General features: G+C 40.7%; 1 protein-coding gene across 5 annotated transcripts in view; it reads right to left on the bottom strand.

Moving 5' to 3' along the window:
* ERC2 (ELKS/RAB6-interacting/CAST family member 2) overlaps positions 1–25,304 on the bottom strand; it is a 962,057-nt gene that overhangs the window by 451,522 nt on the left and 485,231 nt on the right. For all 5 annotated transcript variants that reach the window (XR_004482334.2, XR_007479446.1, XR_004482336.2 and 2 more), the window contains one exon: positions 5,626–5,761. Coding sequence is in view for 1 of the 5 variants with exons in the window: in XM_049715281.1 (XP_049571238.1) it covers positions 5,626–5,761 (136 nt within the window). In the remaining 4 variants the exon portion in view is untranslated. The remainder of the gene's footprint in view (positions 1–5,625; positions 5,762–25,304) is intronic.

Raw genomic sequence — 25,304 nt, 5'->3', positions numbered from 1 at the left:
GTTTTCAAGCAATAAATTGAAGAGAATTCTGCAGACATACAACAGAAAAGAAGCATAAAATATTGGCGCATGTATTTCTTAGAATGTTAGTTCATTAACTCGATAAAAGCTGCACAGGGAAAAATGCAGCCAAAATCTACAAAGATGTCCACTGGGACTTCAAATTGGCATATTTACTCAGCAAGAAATAGCTAGAGGTCGGCGGGTGGGGAATGCACCCCATTCTGGTAATGACGATTTAGGGTGAATCTTCGGCAAAACACCTTGTTGAAAAATGTTCATGTGGGCTCTAGTGGGACACACAGAAGCCCAAAGCCCCAAGGCCAGTCATAAATATTATGCTCTATAATCTGTGTCCTGGGAAACTGTTCTAAAGAATTATACAAGAAAATCATGATCTTTCACATCTTACTTTCACACACAATTCAACACAAACTTGAAAAATGTTTTAATTTTTCCTCCTATTGCCCAAAATGGTTTTTTAATGCTTTATCGGAAACTTTCATTTACTGGTGTGTGCTCTATATCTGTATTACTCATCAGTGTAAAATAATTGCAAAGTATTTGTTGGGTGATACTCCCAATGGTCACTGTCTTCTGTGTTTAAAAGCTCATTATCAGTCTCTCTGGGAGAAAGCTCTAATAACTGAATGCCACACACATCAGGTACTATGCTAGGCTCTTTCATAAACCTCATCTTATTTAACCCACCCATGGACGTAGAGAGTGTAATCCCCACTTACAGATGAAAAAAGTGAGGGTCAGAGAGATTCTCTGCCTTACTCAAGGTCCTGAGCTAAAAATAATAAGGGCCACTATTGGAACACTGGACAGTTCAGATCCATGGGTCTTTATCTTTCCCTTCCTGCTCTCTTTGCCAATTCTCAAAAAAAAATTTTTTTAGAACTTAAATTAAGAACACTCTCTATTCCTATAGATTGTGGGTATTCCTCTGGGGAACAATAACTCAAGCTACTCAAGGTATTTTCTGACAAAAAAAAAACTCACACAAACACGCTGAACTGCCGTCTGTCTTTGATGGGTCAAGCTGATCTAGCTAGGGTGCACTCTTAGTCTCTTTATTTATACCATGTGAAACCAGTGGGATCAGAGCATGAGGTTGTGCAACAGAGGCTGCAAACCAATGGTCAATTCACCAGCACGTGCTTCACTGGACCCATAGAGTGCTTTAAAAAATTGAACCAATTTTCTCAACTCCATGGATTTCACATAAAAATTCACATTTTATGACAGACAGAAGGTCCCTCAACCCTAGGCCCACCTTTGTGGCAACATCCAGCCAAAGCTTAGTGGTCCCAACTCCTTTCGATGAGGCATGGGCTCTGGAGTTCCCTCAGTCTCCTTCACTCTCAATTACATTCATAAACTAAGGCCACTGCAGCTGTAATTTTTCACTATATTTATGTTATTGTTTTTCCTATAATAGAGAAATGTTTCTCCAAACCTTATCTCTTTTAACAGATTGAGTGACTGGTCTCAATTCTTCACCCTTCCTTGTATCTACTTCTTTACAATGTTCTCTTCATGGACAGAATACCCTTCCCCAATCCTTGACTATTAGCTTATACATGTGTCTTGAAGTAGGGTGAAAAATCATAATGTTAAAGACTAGGCCTTATGAGGCCTAGCATGTTTTTGCTCACCGTCTTGTGCCTCTGCTACTGTCATCAGAAGAGTTTCCCTTGGGTTGCTGATGCCCCTCCAGCCTGAGTCTCGGACTAAACACATGTGGAACAGAGCTGCCCTGGCCACCCACAGACCTGAGTGAGAAGCAGACGTGCCCACACTAGGCCACCCTGGAGCAACTGAGCTACTCTGTCCACCTAAAAATCTGTGAGAATAACTACTAATGCTTTAAAGTCAATGAGTTTGGGGGTGATTTGCTACACAGCATTATTATGGCAATTGCTAACTGATACATCTCTACCAAAAAAAAAAAAAAAATACAAGCTGAAAGAACCAGACGTCATAAATTTTCTTACATGCAAACCTGTTTCTTACTTATATGAACAGCTTGGACCCTAAAGGCATTTGAGTTTGCAATTCCTGACATAAAACTATAAACTTAGGAACTAAAGATGGGTGAGCTTGTGAAACGTTTCTTAGCATTACTATATTTCTAAGTTTGAATGAAATGGCCCAGTTTTTGCCTACATCCTGGTTTGGACAATAAATAACATGGTCACTCTATCTACATTCAAATTTGTCTCCAATTTTCATACCAACTGGATGAATCTCTTTGATCTCTCTTTGGAGCCTAAGTGAACAGCTATTATTATTGCAGGCAGTAATACTTTACCTGAGATTTTTCTGGATGTAATACCTATTTGGTTGGTTGAAATCATGAAGTCAGGGTGTCCAACCATTACAAAATGCTGGTGTAGAATCAATCACATTTAGTAAGTGCCAATCCCACATCTACCAACCAGTCAACCAACCAACCAACCAAACCAGATCCCAGTTGACTGATACTTAAAGGGATTAATAGGCTAACTTATAAACAGGAAGTACTTAAAACAACAGCAATACTGAAAAATCACATGCCCCCAGAAAGGAAAGTTCTGTCTTCAGAAGGCAGTAATTACTGCATCTGAGTACATCTGCTTAACAATCCAGGAAAGTGGGAGTTTCACTCTCTATTAACCTTAACCAGAGACATTTTCATCAAAATTAATCGTGATTCCTTTTTATTGCATTTCAAATGCTATCCTTTATTTGGGGTGGTCAGGAATGCAACTAAGCAATTCCAGACCATGCTATCTTTTATGAATATGCCTATGAGGTAGTTATCAAGGCCCCTTATGAAAATACTGCTATACAAAAGTTCATGGGCCAAAACAAGACATTAATTTCCATAACTAGATGTGTCCTTAGAAAAGAAAAAATTACTATGTATAGAAAAAACAAAAACTTTGATGCTCAGTGCATATCAGAGTAGAACTATATAAATACCCATGCATGTAATAAATATTCTAAAACATGTTTCTTTTATCTTTTCCTTGTTACTATAATAACAGTTCATCATTAACACTTATTTTGACCACAGCTTATGCCAAGTACAGTTCTAAATTCTTTATATGCATTGACTCTAATCCTCACAATAACTCTGGAGTAGATTCAATGATTATTCTCATTTTACAGATGAGGAAATTGAGGCTTAGGGAAGTTAAGTAACCTGCTCAAGGACACTCAGCTAGTAAATTTTAAAGCTTGAATCACAGGCACTCTAGCTCCAGAGTCAGCTAAGAAAGGTAACAACAACACTTAACTTCACTGCCACCATGACCAATTGGTCTATTATGTTTTGTGCTCTGACTGTACCTTGCTCTCTGCAGCCTCTGTGCTTTCTCTGATAGTTCTCCTGGCCGGTGAGCCTTCTCTACTGCTCTGTTCCTTCCATGTCAAACTTATTCACCTCCAATCCCATCTATCCCATGAAGTCTCTCTGCCACTCCACAGTTTTCTTACCTTCCTCTCTTAATTCTCCAGAACTCTCACTATTTGAAGACAGTCAGATCTGGATTTCAGTCCTGACTTTGCCACTTACTAGCTAAATAATTTTGGGCAAGTTACTTAACCTCTAATGGCCTTCTTCTTCTCATATATCAAATGGTAGTGAATATACCCCTTATTATGGTTATAGTGGATCTCTGTGATTTTATCTGCCTAGCACCTGTTCTGAACAGAACTCCTCTCTTTCTTGTGGGAGATCACCTGTCCTCAATCTCAGCCCAGCAGATTTGGGTGAGGTTAACCCTTTCCCCCTAGGTTCCAGGTAATCATATAACTTGATCCTGGCCTGGCCAATTTATTTATTCTATCGGCCTTTGAATGTTTGCTAGAATTACTCAGAAAGATCCTTTCTCCTCCCCCTGTGGTGGCCGCACTTATAGAATGTAGGCTGGCTGCTGGTGGCCATAGTTGGCATCACTGTGGACAGCCTTCCTGAGACTCAAGGCAACAAAGAGCAAAGCATGCCTGTGAGTAGAATGAAGACAGATTCCTGATGCCATTGCTTGAATATCTGCATGTAGTCAGACCTGAATTCCTCTCCTGGCCTTTTCAGTTTATTAAGCCAACAGATTCCCCCCAACTTTTTTTTTTTTTTTTTTTTTTGCTTAGTTCAAGTTGTTGTGTTCCTGTCACTTGGAAATAAGACTCCCAACTAACCCAGTTGACATAAGAATTTAATAGGTGCTATAAAGTACATAGCACAGTACACAGCACACTGAAAATTCAATAAATGGTACCCACTACTGTTATTGTTCCTCTACATTAGTTTCTTGAAGGCAGGAAGACCTGAAGTCAGATCTATGTCCACCTCTTACTAGGATGCCACTTCATAACTTTTCTGAGACTCTAGTATTACCTTATATAAAATTGCCAGCATTATTGGTGAGGAATAAATAAGAATACATGTCTGACAAGGCAACAAAATTCTGCAAATTTTAGTTATTATTATCTCAGTTTGTAGGCTCTAATATAACATCTCATAAGATTCATGGGAGAATTAACAACCAAAACCCTGGGTGTCAAAAACATTGAGGAAGCCATGGATTCAAATAAACTACCAGTCCATCTTAAGATGATCCCAGGAGTGAAAAAAGGACCTGATGCTACTATCATGCTATCCAAATCAGGCAACAATGTAAAGGGGCTTCACTGACACCATTAAGGCACCTCCAGGACACAGAGAAAAAAGAAACTAATACTGACTAAGTAAGCACCTTGGGCCATGTCCTGTGCAAGACATTTCCTTGGATTTCCTACTCTGGAATAATTATTTATTTCTCTTTTGGTCAATTAAAAAATGAATTATGAGTACATATTGAAATTATCTAACTTCTTCTATCTCCAAGGAGGAAACCTAATATATAACTAGAGAAAGACACTAATTAATAAGCAGAATTTAACATGAACTCTGGCCAACTCGAACTTGAACTGCTCTGTTTAAAGGAACTTCAAAGAAAATGCCCTGTTTTAGCTTGAATGCTTTATTGAACACATGGGGAGAGCTCTTTTGCCAAAAACAGGGATGGTTAATGAGGAAAAATTGGTGTTTTCCATCAGTCGGTTGGTTTCCGAGATAGGCCATCCATTCAGAGATAACTATACTCCACAGAAAAGACAGAATAATGATCACAGCCTTGGAGTTTTGAACAAAACAAAACCAGTTCTGTAAACTGTCTGAAGTCAGTTTAATGCATCCTCTTCCAAACACTTTCTGTGATAATACTCATACATTTCCCTTCTGACACCAAAACGAGTTCAATATAATTCTAAAAGGAAGACATGTCTGTTTGAAGCTTCTTGCCAAATCTATAACTGCAGCCCTTGCCTTTTAAGGTGAGGTACGGGAACCAAGAGACTGTGTGTAGCATTAGTAGTCTCCACCGTAGCCAGCCTTTCTTGGGCACTATTTTGAAAATGATGCTTTGAACTCAGAAAGACCTATTGGGCTCCCTGGGAGTACACTGTTAGTGCTGGACTCAGAGCAAAGGCAAGTCCACCATTTCCATGCATATTTTCCCACAGCAAGGAGTATATGTTGGAGGGAGTCAATCTCCAATTATTTAAGGGTTAAGAGGAGAAGGCTGGGCTCACCTGCAAATGCTGAGAGTTGTCAGCCATGCTATCCTCTCGCCTGCGGACTTCTTCCAGTAACTGGGCATTCTTCTTTTTTTCCAACTGTTGATTGTGCTTGAGGTTGGCCACCTTCTTATTCTGATCCTTCATATGCCTGAGAAAAGTCAGCACAGTTTGGTTAAATTCAACCAGTGGAAGATAATGAGTTATCATAATAGAAATACTAAGTATAGAATATTTTGCTATGGGTTCAGAAAAATTTAGGACCTGAGAATGTTCCATTCATTCAACCACAAGTACGTCTTGAGCACTCACTCAATGCCAGGTGCCAGACTGGCAGTGAGGCTGCAGTGGTGAATGAGAAAGGTAAAGTCTTCATCTTCCTCATGGAGCTTGGAGTCCAGTGGGAGAGACAGACAAGTACCAAGGAGACACAACTTAGGATTCCTAATGTTGAAGGAAATAAATAGGATGCTGTGAGAGATGATGATGTGCATTATGTGTGGACAGGCAGTGGGGCGTGGGAATGACTGCAGTCACTGTGGCCAGGGAAACCTCCCTAAGGAGACGAGACTATGGGTGAGACTCGAAGGATCCAGCCAAGGAGACACTAGTGGAGGAGTTCCTCAGGTAGAGAGAACAGCAGGTGCAATTCCCAAGGCAGGAAAGAACACAGTTACTTCTACAAACTGGAAGGTTGACGTGAGGCTAGTCCAGGCAAGGCGGGGGTGGGGTGGGGTGGGAGCGTGGGCAGGAAGGGGCGGGGTTGGGGGAGAAGTGAGGTAGGAAAGGGGACTGCAAAGGTAGGTGGGACTCAGCGCACAGAGGCCCCTGTGGTCTGTGATGGGGCATTTACTTTCTTCTAAGTGGTTGCTTTTCTAATTACTATTATTCTTTTGGATCACATTCCTATTTTGAGATCATAATCTATTACTTTGATTTTAAAATAATAATTACAAGGCTCCAATCAAATACACTGTCATCACTTAGCTCAAACAGAATAACACTTTGGCTAATCACCATGTTAAATAAAGCCCGGGTGCTTGGAATAAAAGATCTTAATGAATCTATAGAATGTCAAAGTGCAAAATCATAAAGTGATCAAGTGAGTAAAAGACTAAAGACAGAGGACAGGTTAAAAAAACGTGTGTGTGTTGGAGGGAGTTACAGACTTAATGTGGACTATTTCACCAGTAGTGTTTAGCAAAACATTCCACAGATTTAGGCAACCATGTCGACAGCAGCTGCTATAAATCTAATCCAACACATGAGCAGGCAGGAGGGCAGTACAGAGAGCTCAGAAGCAGTGATTCCAGAAAAGGAGAGCCACAGAGCAGAATCACTTGGGGTCCTTGCTAATCCCTCTGTCCCCTCTCCCCAGCATTGCTGAGTCAGCGACTGTTACTGAGCCCCGACTCCCAAAAGAAGCGTACTGAGAATCACTGCTCTTGCAAAGTTATGAATGAGACGAAAACTAGATGATAAGCAGCAAACATGTCCAGAGGAAACCATTAATAACCAGGTGGAAGTCACGCTCAACGAGAAACCCTTATTTCTAGTCCTCATAAAATTATATACTCCCCTACTCCCTCCCACTCCAAGAAAATGAAGTTCAAGAGAATTGTTGATTAAGCCAAAAAATCTATTAGAAATCCTGCTAATAAAAATATTCAGAACACTTTGGCTCCTTATAAATATTTACAGAGCCAACTGAAGCAGTGATTTTAATATTCCTGGTGGCACTTATTAAGGGGGTAAAAGGTGAGATAGAATAACCATCTTCTTAGTCGTTATTTGGATTGGATAATCACTGTCTGATAGTTCTCATTTTTACAGGATACAGTAATGCATACATATGAAACTATGAACTAAGTCTACTCGCTAATCTACTTTTAGGAGATTGTCCTTTGGTTACTATAAAGATGTTAAGAATGACCTTTTGCTTCCTCATTGAAAAAGAATATAGTAGTTCCAAAGCTCATGCTAACCCAGGGCAAGCACATTTTCTAGTTGCTTAGGAAATAAGATCAGTGCTCAGTAACAGAATGTGATGGAGAGGTCAGTAATATTAGTGAGGTGGTTTAATTAGAGAACATCTTTATAAAGAAATATTTTTATTACTTTGAAATACACACTTATACAGAGCTAATTGCTAAATATTTCCCCTGCAAGTACCAGTGATGAATAAAATTGATTATTACAAACATCATTTGCACTGTTAAAAAACTCCCACATAGTTCTTGGAGCAGTTTGAACATATTAGACCTTATCTCCTGGGATACTGCATGTTTTTTCAATTCAAAAACAAAAAAACAAATTCAAAATCCATGTATCCCTGAAAGCTTTCCTGAATTAAGAATGAGTAGCTAAGAAAAGCGAGAAGCTGAAGTTCAGACTCTGTGATGGAGGCTGACCATCAGCATTCTCCCACCATCCCTTCAAATACTGTCTTTCTTAGGACACCCGTGATTAGAAAAGAAAAGCTGGGTTTTGAACGGCACTGCTTAGGATTTGGGCCAGTTAGATCAGTGCAGAGTAAGGTGATAAAAATGACCATCTTGTCTCTGTACACGTGAACATCAAGAGATATATACACAGTGTTCAAACTCCTTTGCAGGACTGCTATGGTTCTCAAATGTATTTCTATCATTGGAAGTGTTTCTTCTAGTAAAAGCATACTTGAAAGTTAAAAAGGGAAGGAAAAATTGCTCTGCCAGAGGTAGGATAGAGATAAGGAGTAGGGGGGCCTAGGAACAGGTGATCAGCACCTCACCTACTACACAATCTCTCTCAGGTGGCCCTCAGGGAAGCCACAAGTCTGCCTGAAGCACAGGTCAGAAACAGCAATTTACAGAGTAGGAGGAGAGACAGGGAGGCAGATAGAGAAGTCAGGAAATTTAAAAATGTGAGATACCCTGGAGAAGAGTAAATGCACCCACAGAAGCTCACTAGAAGAATGACCATAGGGAGTTTTGCTACTAATAAACTTGACATTTCAAAGAATAAAATCTGTAAGTGACTTAACAGTCCTCTTACCACCTGCAAGAGTAAATTCACACTGTATAAATGGTGCTAAACTCAGTACAGATCTCAATTGTCTCTAATTTAAGAAGGCAGAGCTCCTGGGGGTACAGACTGCAAAGCCCTCTGGCAATACTGCCTCAGGGGAAGGTGTCATTGACACCCACTTCCCAAACTCCCACCCACTAGGCAACTCAGGCATTCTAAGGCTATGCCAGAGACTGACCTACTCCATGTTTGGGAAAAGAAGGTTTTTTTGGAGTGAACTATTTCTGAAAGGAAACACCATTAAAAATATATCCAAGACACAGTTTTTCTTTTAAAAAGCAGTTACGGGATCGGGGGGGTGGATAGAGGTTAGTTGGAGAGCACAGCGATAGGGTCAGTTTTCAATGTTTGCCTTAAATTGACCAGTTTCATAAAGCAAGTCATGTCACTTTTCAAAATTCAGCCATCATTAACAAATTTGGACTAAATTTAAAAATTCCAACAGGTATCAAGATCAACAATGGCTACCATATTAAGAATGAATGCCTGATGTTTCTCCAAAAAGACATACAGATGGCTAACAGGCACGTGAGAAGATGCTCAACATCACTAATTATTAGAGAAATGCAAATCAAAACTACAATGAGGTACCATTGCACACCAGTCAGAATGGTCATCATTAAAAAGTCTACAGGGGCTTCCCTGGTGGCGCAGTGGTTGAGAGTCCGCCTGCCGATGCAGGGGACACGGGTTCGTGACCCGGTCCGAGAGGATTCCACATGCCATGGAGCGGCTGGGCCCATGAGCCATGGCCGCTGAGCCTGCGCGTCCGGAGCCTATGCTCTGCAACGGGAGAGGCCACAACAGTGAGAGGCCCGCGTACCGCAAAAAAAAAAAAAAAAAAAAAAGTAACAAATACTGGAGAGGGTGTGGAGAAAAGGGAACCCTGCTACACTGATGGTGGGAATGCAAATTGATGCAGCCACTATGGACAACAATACGGAGGTTCCTCAAAAAAATAAAAATAGAGTTGCCATATGATCCTACAATCCCACTCCTGGGCATATATCTGGAGAAAACCACAATTCCAAAACATACATGCACCCCAATGTTCACTACAGCACTGTTTACAATAGCCAAGATATGGAAGCTACCAAAATGTCCATTGACAGATGAATGGATAAAGAAGATGTGGTTGGTGTGTGTGTGTGTGTGTGTGTGTGTGTGTGTGTGTGTGTGTGTGTGTGTGTGTGTAATGGAATAGTACTCAGCCATAAACAAGAATGAAATTATGCCATTTGTGGCAACATGGATGGACCTAGAGATTATCATACTAAGTGAAGTCAGAAAGAGAAAGACAAATACCATATGATATCACTTAGAAGTGGAATCTAAAATATGACACAAATGAACTTATCTATGAAACAGAAACAGACTCATAAACATAGAGAACAGACTTGTGGTTGCCAAGGGGGAGGGAGGGTGGAGATGAATGGATTTGGAGTTTGGGATTAGCAGATGCAAACTATTATATAGAGAATGGATAAACAAGGCCCTTCTGTACAGCACAGGGAACAATATTCAGTATCCTGTAATAAAGTCTAATGGGAAAGAATACCAAAAAAAATGTATATATATGTATAGCTGAGTAACTTTGATATATGGCAGAAATTAACATAACATTGTAAATTACACCTCAAATAAAATAAATTTTAAAAAAGGAATAAATAAGCAGAATTTTGCTATTTTCACTAAAATAATCCATCAAATTAAAATTAGAAAGTATTCTCTAACTTGCTGTTGAGAGAGCATCAGGCCCTCAAAAATATTTGAATGAATGAATGCTTGCACCTATGTCACTGTCATCTCTCTATGTTAATATCTAATAGATACTATAATATTGTTTGAACTTAGAAACCATATCAAATACTTTAAAAAATCCTACACCTTCTATGAAACTCAGAATACATATTACTTTCACCAAGTTTGAGATCTCTTTCACTTACTTAAACCTTTATGATTTTTAGTTCTCCTGCCTTTAATACCATACTTTCTCCCACTTATCATACTGTGTTTGAGGGCTTAGTACCTCTCTTTTTCTTTCTTCCCAAAGGAAAGAGAACTGTTCTCTAGAATTACATAGCCTGGAGCGTAGGACAGGAGATGCATATGTTTCTCTATGGGCATGTGTACATTTGCATATAAACTAGAAGATCAAAACTTCCCTTTTAAAATCTCGGCAGAAACAAGATGTCATTTTTTTACCCATCTGCTCTCAAAATCTTTAAAGATTGGTAAGATCCATTGTTGCAGAGAATGCAGGAATCCAGCTCTCTCACATGTGGTCAGGAATGTCATGGACAAAAGCATTTTTGGAAACCAATTTGTAAGTATCCACCACAGCGTACATACCTTTTGCCTAAGCAAACCCACTTCTAGGAAAGTAGCCTACAAAAATGCTTGCACATGTGCACAAATATATGTGTACAATTTTCACAGTAGCACCGTAAAAGTAAAAATTTGAAAAATGCCTAGTCATCCATCAGAAGGAAACTGGCTGAAGAAATCAAGTACATTCATACTACAGAATCCTAAGCTAGCTAAGGACATGAAGGCAAAACTGAAGTATGGACATGGAAGAACCTTCAAGACGTACTGTTAAACAAAAAAGAAAGCAGGCAGAATAATACAGCAGAATAATACATATAGTCTGACCTTTTTTATGTTAAAATATAAAAGCCCGCTGGGATGTGTATGTGCACACAAATAGAAATGTCAAGTATATATACTCCCGGAAACTCCACACCAGTCTGTAAACAATGGTTATCGCTGAGAAAGGCAACTGGATTGGAGAAGGGGGAGCTTTCACAGTTTACTGTATGTATTCATATGTGTTTAAGCGATGTATAAATACAGACAAAGAAAGGCACAGATACTAAGTGCATAAGCCAATGATTTTTGACTAATCAAAATATAGAGCCTAGCCATCACCCAGCCTCATGTCCCTTCCCCCTGCCCTAAAGTAATCTCTGTTCTAACTTTTATCTACATGTATTTGTTTTGTCTATTCTTGAACTTCAAAGAATCATGCAGTACATGCTCTTTTGTATCTGACTTCTTTGACTCAAGGTAAGGTTTTGGTATCACTCATATTGTTGTATGTAAGCTCTACCTTACTGCTGAACAGTATCCCATTGCTATGAATATAGCACAGTTTGATTAGCTATTCACTTGTTAAGTGGATATTTGGGCTGTTTCCAATTTTTACTGCTAAGAATAAGCTTGCAATGAACATTCTTGTACCAGTTTTTCTTTTCCCCTGTGGACATGTTTTCATTTCTCTTGGATAAATAACTAGATGTAGGTTTAACTCAGAGTGTAAAATGGTACAACCACTGTGGAAGATAACTTCTGAGTTATATGAATCTTCCAGGAGCAGCTGCAGTGCAGGGGCTAGTAGCATAAACTCTGGAGCCAGACTGCCTGGGTTTCCATCAGAAGTCCACTACTTTATAGCTGTGTGACCACAGGCAAATTTCTTAACCTCTCTGTACCTCACATATAAAATGGAAAGAATTGTGTGTAACTCATAGAGCTATTGTGAAGAGTTGATAAATTAGTACAGGTAAAATGCTTAGAGCAGACTACAGTATGTTCCCTCCCTCTCACACTTAGTTTACAATATGAATGTAATCATGTCTTGTGCAATATTGTGAACACATACTTAGTGTCTTGCTCCCCACACCAGAATAGCAGGTATTCCAAATACCTCAGGCAATGGATTTTGGAATGCATTACTAAACCCTTTTTGTCATACATTTAGTTTCCACTTGTGATTTCCTTAATAATAAGATAAGTTACATTCTTGGAAGGTTATCCTAATGAAAGTGTTGCAGGAAGGTCATGACAAGCATGGATAAGTGAGCTGGGATCCTGAAGTGACTGCACAAGTAGACAGGCCACACACACACAATGGAAGCTGACAATGAGTACTGCATGCAGAATTTCCCATAATAAAAGCTTTTACTTTTAACCACTGAGATGATCCCATTTTTTTTCAAAGCTTGTAAATACCATTCAGTACTTCAGCATAGCTATACATTTTAGAAAGCTATCATAAATATTCTAAAGCTATTTTTACATCACGCACAAATGTGCTGAATATCACGAGCATGATATTCCTTCCTGAAAGAGAAAGGATCTGGCCAACTTGGCTACTTGAATCTAGCTCTCCACCCCCCGCCAAAAGAGCAACAAGTAGGGTCAAGGTCTCAGGACTTAGTTCCAGAACGAGCCAGATCTCTTGGACGTTGTATTTTGCAGCATCCCCTCAAGAGCAGCCTACCAGCTTGGCCACTAGCTTTGACGACTGCCTAGGTCCTTGACAAAACCCTTCAGCAGGATGCCCACTACCTCCCCATGCTTTCCTTCTTGACTTCCCTCCTCAGTAGATTCCCCCTCCCCTCCCTACCTATAGTCCTTTCTCCCTTCATTCCCTGGAGGTAAGTACCCTCCCATCTCCCTCGTTTCTGTTCCCACCTCCTCTGTGGTGTTTGGGGCTGCACAAGGATCCAGAGACAAGGCCCCCTTCAGTTAAAGCACATGATGCCAACACACCTTAAAGTGACATCATTTATCATTTACCAGGACAGTTGGATATACCCAGAACCTGATAATATAGCTAAAGAAAGAAGGTGTTAAAGGGCAGGGAGCATTCAGATTTGAAAACTTGAGAGGTGGATCTTCCCAGAGACAAAGAGAGTCCTAGCTTTTCACCGTAGAGTATTGGGCCCCACCAGCAAAACTCTCCTTGGAGGAGATGATTCAATAAGGCTATTCCTCATTCAGCCTGATGAGAATCACTTGAGACAAATCAGGTCAAGAAACAAGACAGTAAGATGCCCAAAACCAAGGACTTTGCTGCCAGATTGGCTGCATTCTCATCACAGAGGCATCCCTTACTAAGCGTGTGACCCTGGGCAAGTTATCTCACTGTGGGGTGGGGGTATTAAATGATTTCATAAGCCTAATGCTCTTAAAACAGTCCCTCGCACACAGTGGGTAACTTATAAATGTCAGCCTGATCCCCCTGACCCAAATAACTCTCTTCTAAAGTGTATATCTACTCCCCTCATTGCTGATTTCCCCACATGAGCCAGGAAAACCTAGAGAACAGATTACACAGCAGAAGATGGTCACAATCAGCAAGAGAAGGGTTTGTTTTCTAATAGATATTTCACTTCGGGGGAGGTTTCAAAGGGCTGACTCCTTTCAACTGTTCTCCCTTACCCTAGCTCCTCTGCCCAAATATCAATGGAGCACTACCCTAAGTATGGACGGAACCCAATGACCGACAGCCGAAGCTAAAGAGAGTAGATGATGGGGGCCTGTTACAGAAGACCCCAGGGATAGAGTGCACAGAGAGCCAGCCCTCTCTGATGCCCCCTTGCCCTCTTCTAGATGCACCTGGTAGGACTGGTATCCACAGGAAATTCAAATGGAAAAGGCAAGGCCTATTCTTCATCTGTCTCAGAACTCAATGTTCAGTCCATGGGCATTTAATAATAAGGCACTCTTTTGTCAAGTAGACCATACACAGCTGTAAGGATCACATGATTACCTAAGAAGCTTGGCTCCAATTTACTATTTACCAAGTAAATTTTACTATTTTACCAAGTAAATTCTCCCAAATGGGTCTGGTGACCCAGAGGGCACAGACTGGTCATGTAGGCCTGAGAACTAGAATTCTTCTACAGTGAAGAATTCAATCTCATAAAATGAATATCAGTTTATTGTCAATGAAATGGTACCCAGTCAAAGTAGAAAGAAATAAAATGAAACTGGACTGACAAATATAACAGGGCATTATTACCCAGTAAAAACACAATAACAAATCTAGAGTTGTCATTCCTATAAAGTCATTCTTCAAAGTAAGTTGAAAATCTAAAAGGTTGAGTCCAAAAGAAATGAGCTGTGTTTCTCTTTCCTAATTTAATTTATATTCAATAGACAGTTTTTAAAAATCTACACAGTTCACAGCAGGCTGATGGCTTGTTCTCATTTATGCTGCTGAGAAAAGCTTTCTAAAGTCTAAAAACAAGGATCACGGCAGTGTGGGAAGACACAGAGTTAGCGTCTCCCCACACCTAGGGCGCCTGCCGGCTGCTGGTGGGGGACTCTGACGCCCAAGGAGATGGGAGGAAACCCAAAGTGAACCGGTAGGACATATGGGTACTGAGGGGGGAGAAGTGGAGGCCAGACAGGATTGGTGCCTCTGAGGCCTGGGAGATCAGGATAGGCAGGTGGGAGGAGCCACCCAGGAGGAGCCATCCAGGAGGAGCTGTAGAGGAGCAGAGGGCGTTTGCCCCGCCCACTCAGGCCCGGGGAGACTGCTGAGCTCCCAGGCTGGTCCCTAGCCCTCCAAAGACCCCTCCTGACTGTGTGGGTCCCTGGGGGCATAGGAAGGAGGCCCTGGAGACCAGGAGAAGCAGGTGGGAGGGGACCTCCCAGCCCAGAGGAGCAGGAGAGGAGGGCGTTTGCCCTACTCACTCTAGCCCAGGAAGCCCAGGAGCCCCTGCTGGGCTCCCAGGTGAGGTCCCCTACCCTCTAACACCAGGGGTGGGGGGCATGCCTGGGTCCCTTCTGTTCCTTGAGCCTAAGCCCCACCCCCACAGACCCCAGGGCCTCTTCCAGCCCTGTGGGTACTAAGCATAGGCCCCACCCACCACCCAAACCTCACCCTTGCTTAGGCCCCACCCTTCACAGCCAAGGCCTTCACCCCCCTTTCTTTTTCCTTTTCCCTCCTCCTCTTTTTCACTATTGTGGTACTGATGTACCTTCCAGTTTTTGATTCATCTGTATTTTTATTTTTATATTCTTTCTAAGATATCTGTTAGTTTCCTAGTCTAATTTTATTTTTTACTTTGTTCTTTTCTCTCTTTCTCTCTTTTTTTTTTTCTTTGCCACCCCACGCGGCTTGTGGGATCTTGGTTCATGAGCCGGGGGTCGGGCCGAAGCTCCTGTGGTGGGAGTTCCAAGTCAGAACCACTGGACTAACAGAGAACCTCAGACCCCAGGGAATAATCACCGGAGTGAGGTCTCACGGAGTTCCTCATATCAGCACCAAGACCCAGCTCTACCCAACAGCCTACAAACTCCAGTGTTGGAAGCCTCAGGCCAAACAACCAGTAAGACAAGAACACAATACCATGCATTAAAAAAAATAAATAAGACAGCAAAAAAATATGTCACAGATGAAGGAGCAAGGTAAAAACCTACAAGACCAAATAAATGAAGAGGAAATAGGCAGTCTACCTGAAAAAGAATTCAGAGTAATGATAGTAAAGATGATCCAGAATCTCAGAAATAGAATGGAGACACGGATTGAGAAAATACAAGAAATGATTATCAAAGATCTAGAAGAACTAAAGAACAAACAAACAGAGATGAACAACACAATAACTGAAATGAAAAATACACCAGAAGGAATCAATAAGAGAATAACTGAGGCAGAAGAACAAATAAGTGAGCTGGAAGACAGAATGGTGGAAACAACTGCCAGGGAGCAGAATAAAGAAAAAAGAATGAAAAGAATTGAAGACAATCTCAAAGACCTCTGGGGCAACACTAAATGCACCAACATTCGAATTATACGGGTCCAGAAGAAGAAGAGAAAAAAGAAAGGGTCTGAGAAAATATTTGAAGAGATTATAGTTGAAAACTTTCCTAACATGGGAAAGGAAATAGTCTCCCAAGTCCAGGAAGCACAGAGAGTCCCACACAGGAGAAACCCAAGGGGAAACACACCAAGACACACATTAATCAAACCACAAAAATTAATTCAAAGAAAAAATATTAAAAGCAGCAAGGGAAAAACAAAAAATACACATAAAGGAATCCCCATAAAGTTATCAGCTGATTTTTCAGCGGAAACTCTGCAGGCCAGAAGGGAGTGGCAAGATATACTTAAAGTGATGAAAGAGAAAAACGTACAACCAAGATTACTCTACCCAGCAAGAATCTCTTGCAGATTTGACGGAGGAGTCAAAAGCTTTTCAGACAGGCAAAAGCTAAGAGAATTCAGCACCATCAAACCAGCTTTATAACAAATGCTAAAGAAAATTCTCTAGGTGGGAAATACAAGAGAAGAAAAAGACGCACAAAAACAAACCCAAAATAATTAAGATAATAGTAATAAGGGCTTCCCTGGTGGCGCAGTGGTTGAGAGTCTGCCTGCTGATGCAGGGGACACAGGTTCGTGCCCCGGTCCGGGAAGATCCCACATGCCGCGGAGCGGCTGGGCCTATGAGCCATGGCCGCTGAGCCTGCGCATCCGGAGCCTGTGCTCTGCAACGGGAGAGGCCACAACAGTGAGAGGCTCGCGTACCGCAAAAAAAAAAAAAAAAAAAATAGTAATAGGAACATACATATTGATAATTACCTTGAATGTAAATGGATTAAATGCCCCAATCCAATGACACAGACTGGCTGAATGGATACAAAAACAAGATGCATATATATGCTGTCTACAAGAGTCCCATTTCAGACCCAGGGACACATACAGACTGAAAGTGAAGGGATGGAAAAAGATACTCCACGCAAATGAAAATCAAAAGAAAGCTGGAGCAGCAATACTTGTATCAGATAAAATAGACTTTAAAATAAAGACTGTTACAAGAGATAAGGAGGGACACTATGAAATGATCAAAGGATCAATCCAAGAAGAAGATATAACAATTATAAATGTTTATGCACCCAACACAGGAGCACCTCAATACATAAGGCAAATGCTAACAACCACAAAAGGAGAAATCAACAGTAGCACAATAATAGTAGGGGACTTTAACACCCCACTTACACCAATGGACAGATCATCCAAACAGAAAATAAACACAAGCTTTAAATGACACAATAGACCAGAGAGATTTAATTGATATTTATAGAACATTCCACCCCAAAGTGGCAGAAGACACTTTCTTCTCAAGTGCACATGGAACATTCTCCAGGATAGATCACATCTTGGGTCACAATTCAAGCCTTGGAAAATTTAAGAAAATTGAAATCGTATCAAGAATGTTTTTTTTTTCCTTATTAAATTAATTTTATTTTAATTTTTTATTTTATTTCTGGCTGCTTTGGGTCTCCATTGCTGCATGTGTGCTTTCTCTGGTTGCAGTGAGCGGGGACTACTCTTCATTGCAGTGCACAGGCTTCTCATTGAGGTGACTTCTCTTGTTGCGGAGCATGGGCTCTATGCACGCAGGCTTCAGTACCTGTGGCACATAGGCTCAGTAGTTGTGGCTCGCGAGCTCTACAGCGCAAGCTCAGTAATTGTGGCACATGGGCATATTTGCTCCACGGCATGTGGGATCTTCCCAGACCAGGGCTTGAAACCATGTTCCCTGCATTGGCAGGCAGATTCTTAACCACTGGACCACCAGGGAAGCCTCCAAGCATCTTTTCTAACCACAACACTATGAGAATAGAATTCAATTATAGGAAAAAACTGTAAAAAACACAAATACAGGGAGGCTAAACAGTGCGCTACTAAATAACCAAGAGACCACTGAAGAAACCAAAGAAGAAATATAAAAAAATACTTAGGGCTTCCCTGGTGGCGCAGTGGTTGAGAATCCGCCTGCCGATGCAGGGGACATGGGTTCGTGCCCTGGTCCGGGAAGATCCCACATGCCGCGGAGCGGCTGGGCCTGTGAGCCATGGCCGCTGAGCCTGTGCGTCCAGAGCCTGTGCTCCGCAACGGGAGAGGCCACAGCAGTGAGAGGCCCGCGTACCGCCAAAAAAAAAAAAAAAAACTTAGAAATAAATGACAATGAAAATATGATTACCCAAAACCTATGGGATGCAGCGAAAGCAGTTCTAAGAGGGAAGTTTATAGCAATTCAGTCTCACCTCAAGAAACAAGAAAAATCTAAAATAAACAATCTCACCCTACACTTAAAACAACTAGAGAAAGAAAACCCAAAGTCCTTAGAAGGAAAGAAATCATAAAGATCAGAGCAGAAATAAATGAAACAGAAATGAGGAAAAAAATAGCCAAGATCAATAAAACTAAAAGCTGGTTCTTTGAAAAGATCAACTAAATTGATAAATACTTAGCAGGGAGAGGATGCAAATCAATAAAATTAGTAATGAAAAAGGAGAAATCACAACTGACACTGCAGAAATACAAAGGATTATAAGAGACTACTACAAACAACTCTATGCCAATAAAATGGACAACCACAAAGAAATGGACAAATTCTTAGAAACGTACAATTTTCCAAGACTGAACCAGGAAGAATTAGAAAATATAAATAGGTCTATCAAAAGTAATGAAATTGAAAATGTGATTAAAACTCTTCCAACAAACAAAAGTCCAGGACCAGATGGCTTCACAGGCGAATTCTATCAAACATATAGAGAAGGGCTTCCCTGGTGGCGCAGTGGTTGAGAGTCCGCCTGCCGATGCAGGGGACATGGGTTCGTGCCCCAGTCTGGGAGGATCCAACGTGCCATGGAGCGGCTGGGCCCGTGAGCCATGGCTGCTGAGCCTGCGCGTCTGGAGCCTGTGCTCCGCAACGGGAGAGACCACAAACAGTGAGAGGCCCGCGTACCGCAAAAAAAAAAAAAAAAAAAAAAAAACATATAGAGAAGAGTTAACACTGATCCCTCTCAAACTCCTCCAAAAAATAGCAGAGAGAGAAACACTCCCAAATGCATTGTACGAAGCCACCATCACCCTGATACCAAAACCAGAAAAAGAAAATTATAGACCAATATCACTGATGAACATAGATGCAAAACTCCTCAACAAAATACTAGCAAACAGGATCCAACAGATAAAAGGATCAAACACCATGATCAAGTGGGATTTATCCCAGGGATGCAAGGATTCTTCAATATATGCAAATCAATCAATGTAATACACCACTTTAACAAATTAAGGAATAAAAACCATATGATCATCTCAATAGATGAAGAAAAGTCTTCTGACAAAATTCAACACCCAATTATGATAAAAACTCTCCAGAAAATGGTCATAGTGGGAACCCACCTCAACATAATAAAGGCCATATATGACAAACCCACAGCAAGCATCATACTCAATGGTGAAAAACTGAAAGCATTTCCACTAAGATCAGGAACAAAACAAGGATGTCCACTCTTGCCACTCTTATGCAACATAGTTTTGGAAGTCCTAGCCACAGCAATCAGAGAAGAAAAAGAAATAAAAGGAATACAAATTGGAAAATAAGAAGTAAAACTGTCACTGTTGATGACATGATACTATACAAAGAAAATCCTAAAGATGTCACCAGAAAGCTACTAGAACTAATCAGTGAATTTGGTAAGGCTGCAAGATACAAAATTAAGCACAGAAATCTCAGGAATTCCTATACACCAACAACGAAAAATCAGAAAGAGAAATTAATGAAATATTCCCATTTACCATTGCAACAGAAAGAATAAAATACCTAGGAATAAACCTGCCTAAGGAGATGAAAGACTTGTACTCAGAAAGCTATAAAACACTGATGAAAGAAATCAAAGATGACATAAACAGAAGGAGAAATATACCATGTTCTTGGATTAGAAGTATCAACACTGTGAAAATGACTATACTACCCAAAGCAATCTACACATTCAATGCAATCCCTATCTAACTACCGGTGGCATTCTTCACAGAATTAGAACAAAAAATTGTACAATTCATATGGAAACAAAAAAGACCCCGAATAGCCAAAGCAATCCTGAGAAAGAAAAACAGAGTTGGAGGAATCAGGCTCCCCAACTTCAAACTATACCACAAAGCTACAGTAATCAAGACAATATGGTACTGGCACAAAAACAGAAATATAAATCAATGGTACAGGATAGAATGCCCAGAGATAAACCCACGCACCTATGGGCACCTAATTTACAACAAAGGAAGCAAGAACATACAATGGAGAAAAGACAGCCTCTTCAATAAGTGGTGCTGGGAAAACTAGACAGTTACATGTAAAAGAATGAAATTAGAACACTACCTAACACTATACACATAAATAAACTCCAAATGGATTACAGACCTAGATGTAAGGCCAGACACTATCAAACTCTTAGAGGAAAGCATACGCAGAACACTCTATGACATAAATCACAGCAAGATCCTTTTTGACCCACCTCCTAGAGCAATGGAAATAAAAACAAAAATAAACAAATGGGACCTAATGAAACTTAAAATCTTTTGAACAGCAAAGGAAACCATAAACAAGATGAAAAGACAACGCTCAGAATGGGAGAAAATATTTGCAAATGAAGCAACTGACAAAGGGTTAACCTCCAAAATATACAAGCAGCTCATGCAGATCAAAAAAACAAAGAACCCAATCCAAAAATGGGCAGAAGACCTAAATAGACATTTCTCCAAAGAAGATATACACATTGCCAACAAACACATGAAAGGATGCTCAACATCACTAATCATTAGAGAAATGCAAATCAAAACTACAATGAGGTATCACCTCACACCAGTCAGAATGGCCATTATCAAAAAATCTAGAAACAATAAATGCTGGAGAGGGTGTGGTGAAAAGGGAACCCTCCTGCACTGTTGGTGGGAATGTAAATTGATACAGCCACTATGGAGAACAGTATGGACATTCCTTAAAAAACTACAAATAGAACTACCATATGACCCAGCAATCCCACTACTTGGCATAGACCCTGAGAAGTCATAATTCAAAAAGAGACATGTACCACAATGTTCATTGCAGCACTGTTTACAGTAGCCAGGACATGGAACCAACCTAAACATCCAACGACAGATGAATGGGTAAAGAAGATGTGGCACATATATACAATGGAATATCACTCAGCCATAAAAAGAAACTAAACTGAGTTATTTGTAGTGAGGTGGATGGACCTAGAGTGTCACACAGAGTGCAGTAAGTGAGAAAGAGAAAAAAGGAATACCATATGCTAACGCATATATATGGAATCTAAAACAATTTTTTAAATGGTACTGATGAACCTAGTTGCCGGGCAGGAGTAAAGAGCTAGAGATAGAAAATGGACTTGAGGACATGGGGTGGGAGGGGCAAGATGGGGTGAAGTGAGTGTAGCATCGACACACATACACTACCGAATGTAAAATAGTTGGCTGGTGGGAAGCAGCCGCATAGCACAGGGAGACTGGCTCGGTGCTTAGCCATAACCTAGAGGGGTGGCATAGGGAGGATTGGAGGGAAACTCAAGAGGGAGGGGATATGGGGACACGTGTATGCATATGGCTGATTCGCTTTGCTGTGCCACAGAAACTAACACAGTATTGTGAAGCAATTATACTCCAATAAAGATCTATTAAAAAATAAAAAAAAAATAAAAGTGAAAACAAGGATCAGCAAACTTTTTCTGTAAAAGGCTATCCAGTAAATATTTTAGGCTTTGGGGACTATATAACCTTTGTAAACAATACTCAACTTTGCCTCAATTTTGTCATTGTAGCATGAAAGCGGCCACAGATTAACATGTACACAAATGCGTGTTGCTGTACTCGAATAAAACTTTATTTATAAGAACAGATGGCAGGGCTGGATTTGGTCCATGAGCCAGAATTTGCTGAACCCAGCACAGGAGCAAATAATCACAGCAGCAAATGCTCACGTCACATGATGTGTTCTAAGCACCTTACATATATTAGCTCACTTAATCCTCACAACCCTATTAAGTGGGTCCTTTGATTATTCTTCTTACAGGTGAAAGTTACAGAGTACCTGAGCAGCAGAGGCAGAATTCTTAGTCATTCTGGCTCCAGAGGCCACCCACAGCCCTTTAATTACTGTGCTGTGCCAACCGACTGTGGAGGGTGTTGCAGAGTTCCTTCACACCACTGTCCCACCACCTCTTCTCCCAAGCAGCCCCAGAAAGCTCTAGTGAGTAGCAACAGACATTCTCAGGATACAATCCCTGTTCTGCAGTCCATCTACTTTAAGGCACACCACACCAAACTTCACAGCATGCCCTGGGCAGCAACTTGGTTGACTTGTAGAGGGAGAGATACATATGAGACCATTACCCAAGAATATTAGCTTTCCGCCAGGGGAGACTTGGAGTGCAAGGTGGGAGTTTAACAGCTTCAAACTTCATGGTGGCAGCAACATTTACTGAAATGAAGACCCAGCTATGAAGCAGAACACAAAACCAACAAGGACGCCATGCAATTTCCCTATTAATTTCCGGTCTCTGGACCTGTTAACCTCAATGTGACCACTTTTTGAACAGATTATTAGGTTTTATGGATGAGTCTACCTCCACAAGTAGAAATGTTTAGTGCATTTCATATCCTGGGACTTCACCGCCTCATAATGAGCTTGGTTCTTCCTGTATAAACATTTAATCGGAGACTAAGGGTTTGGAGATGATAAAGTAAGTGAAGATGAAAGTAGAAGCTCAACAAAAATGGAAAGTAAGAGAAAAACAACGAGGCAAGGACAGTTGCACGATAGTAACAGATCTTAGGACAGAACTTCTGGGACCATGGGGGCAAACCCAAGACAGAGCCAAGACCTAAGATTAAAACTCCTGCCCTGTTCCCCCCTCAGATTTTCTCCTTGCATATCATTCACTTCTTTTCAAATTAAAAATATGCAATCTGAACATTTTAAAAACAAAACATTTGTATAACTGCCACAATTCCATGGAGTACTGTATTCTTATCAAAGTCTCTGATTCCGCCGTTAGACACAGGCACATTACGGCCAGTTTGGTGGGGTACCAGCTGTATTTACAGTTTGGGGTACTATAAAAAACATATGGAAACTGTGAAAATTGAACACCAGGGGGCTAATGTTGGAGGAAACCAACATTCCACAGTCTGGCCAGAGGTTGGAGGTGATTTGCCCAGACAATATACAGCGAAAGCAACCTGTGAGCACAGGGGCACTTCATGTATGCAAGATCTGTTTTTATTGCATTCAACCCGGAATAGGGCTGTAGCAGCCCAGATATAAAATAAAGCAAAGGCATAAGAAGATAAAAATCTTACATGCTGATTTTCCAAACTAGAGTACAGAAATAATGTGTCAGGATTTATATTATTTCCTGTCAGAAAGCCATGTTAAAATATTGCTAAACAACAAAAGCACCCTCTGTTTCTTGATGTCATATGTCAGGCACTGTGCTGAGAACTGTAAAAACATAATCTCAGTTAAACAAAACAACGTCCTTATATCAAAAGTATTTTTATCCGTCTTTTATAGATGAAGAAAATGAGGCTTAGCGAGGTTAAGTAATTGGCCCAACATAATACAGTTAATAAGCAGGGGATCTGTAACTTGAACTATCATTTCTATGATGCCTAAGCTTATGGTCTTATCTATTATGCTATATAAAAATCATAAAATATTACTCTACATTATTAGGAAATCTTTGCCACAAAAGTACATGGGGCATTCTGGCCAGACCAAGATATTCCTTTTTTTTTTGAGAGCTACGATCTTTTTTTTCTAAGAGGGAGCAAAGCACTAGCTTCAATAAGTAAGTTATACTCTTTAGGATCTGGACCATCTGAGGCATGGCTTATCAGACCTTCCCAAAGATAGACTAACACCAAATCAGTTGATGCCTAACAAAGTACCACAGATTTAGCAGCCTAAAACAACACATTTATTATCTTACAGCTTCTGTAAGTCAGAAGTCCAGGCACAGCTTGGCTGGTCCCTCTGCTCCTGGTCTTGCCAGGCTAAAATCAAGATGTTAGCCAGACTGCATTTCTCATCTGTAGGCTTAAATGGAGAAGAATGTGTTTCCAGGCTCATTCAGGTTGTTGGAAAAATTCCTTTCTTTGCAGCTGTATGAATGAGATTCCTAACTCTTTACTGGCTTCGGCTGTAGGCTGTCCTCAGGTCCTAGAGGCTGCTCGTAGTTCCTTGCCATATGGCCCTCACCACAGGCAGTTCACATGGCTGTTTGATTCTTGGAGGCCAGCAGGAGAATCTGTCTCTCCAATCTGCTAAGGGAGAGTCTTATCATGGGAGTGCTACCCCATCACTTCTGCCATATAACATACCCTAGCCTAGGGAGTGGCATCCATCAGTTTACCATATCCTATTAGCTAGATGTAGGTCACAGGTCCTGCCCACACTCAAGCGGAGGGGATTATTCAAGAGTGTGAAAACCAGGGGGCAGAGATCACGGGGACCATATTAGAATTCTGTCTACCATATGTCCTATCCAATAGAATTTTTCACAATTATGGAACTGTTCTACTTCTATGCTGTCCAATATAGTAGCCACTTGCCACGTGTGGCTACTGAATATCTAAAACGCAGTTAGTAGAACTGCGCAACTATAGAACCGACTTTTCAAGATTATCTAATCTTAGTTAATTTAAATAGTCACATGAGGCTTGTGGCTACCATGTTGGACAGCACAGATCTGGACATTAACCAATGTCCAAATTATATGCTAATTATTTTTTAAAACTTTTTAGAACTTTATTTTATTTTGTTTGTGCTAATCTTTCAAAAGATTTCCCAGTTTTTTACTGCCAATTTCAAACATTTCTTGGGGACTATTTACTTCAGTATGTACCCAACAGACTTCATTTTTCCATTTCCCAAACTTCTTCCAAACCATTTTCACCAATGTAACCTAAGGCATCTGGAAGGCCTAACTTATGGCCAATGAGGGGTTATGGAAATTTACGC

Source organism: Orcinus orca, chromosome 10 (genome assembly GCF_937001465.1).
Source record: "Orcinus orca chromosome 10, mOrcOrc1.1, whole genome shotgun sequence".
NCBI classification, from domain to species: domain Eukaryota; kingdom Metazoa; phylum Chordata; class Mammalia; order Artiodactyla; family Delphinidae; genus Orcinus; species Orcinus orca.
This window is presented reverse-complemented; position numbering and strand designations above follow the sequence as displayed.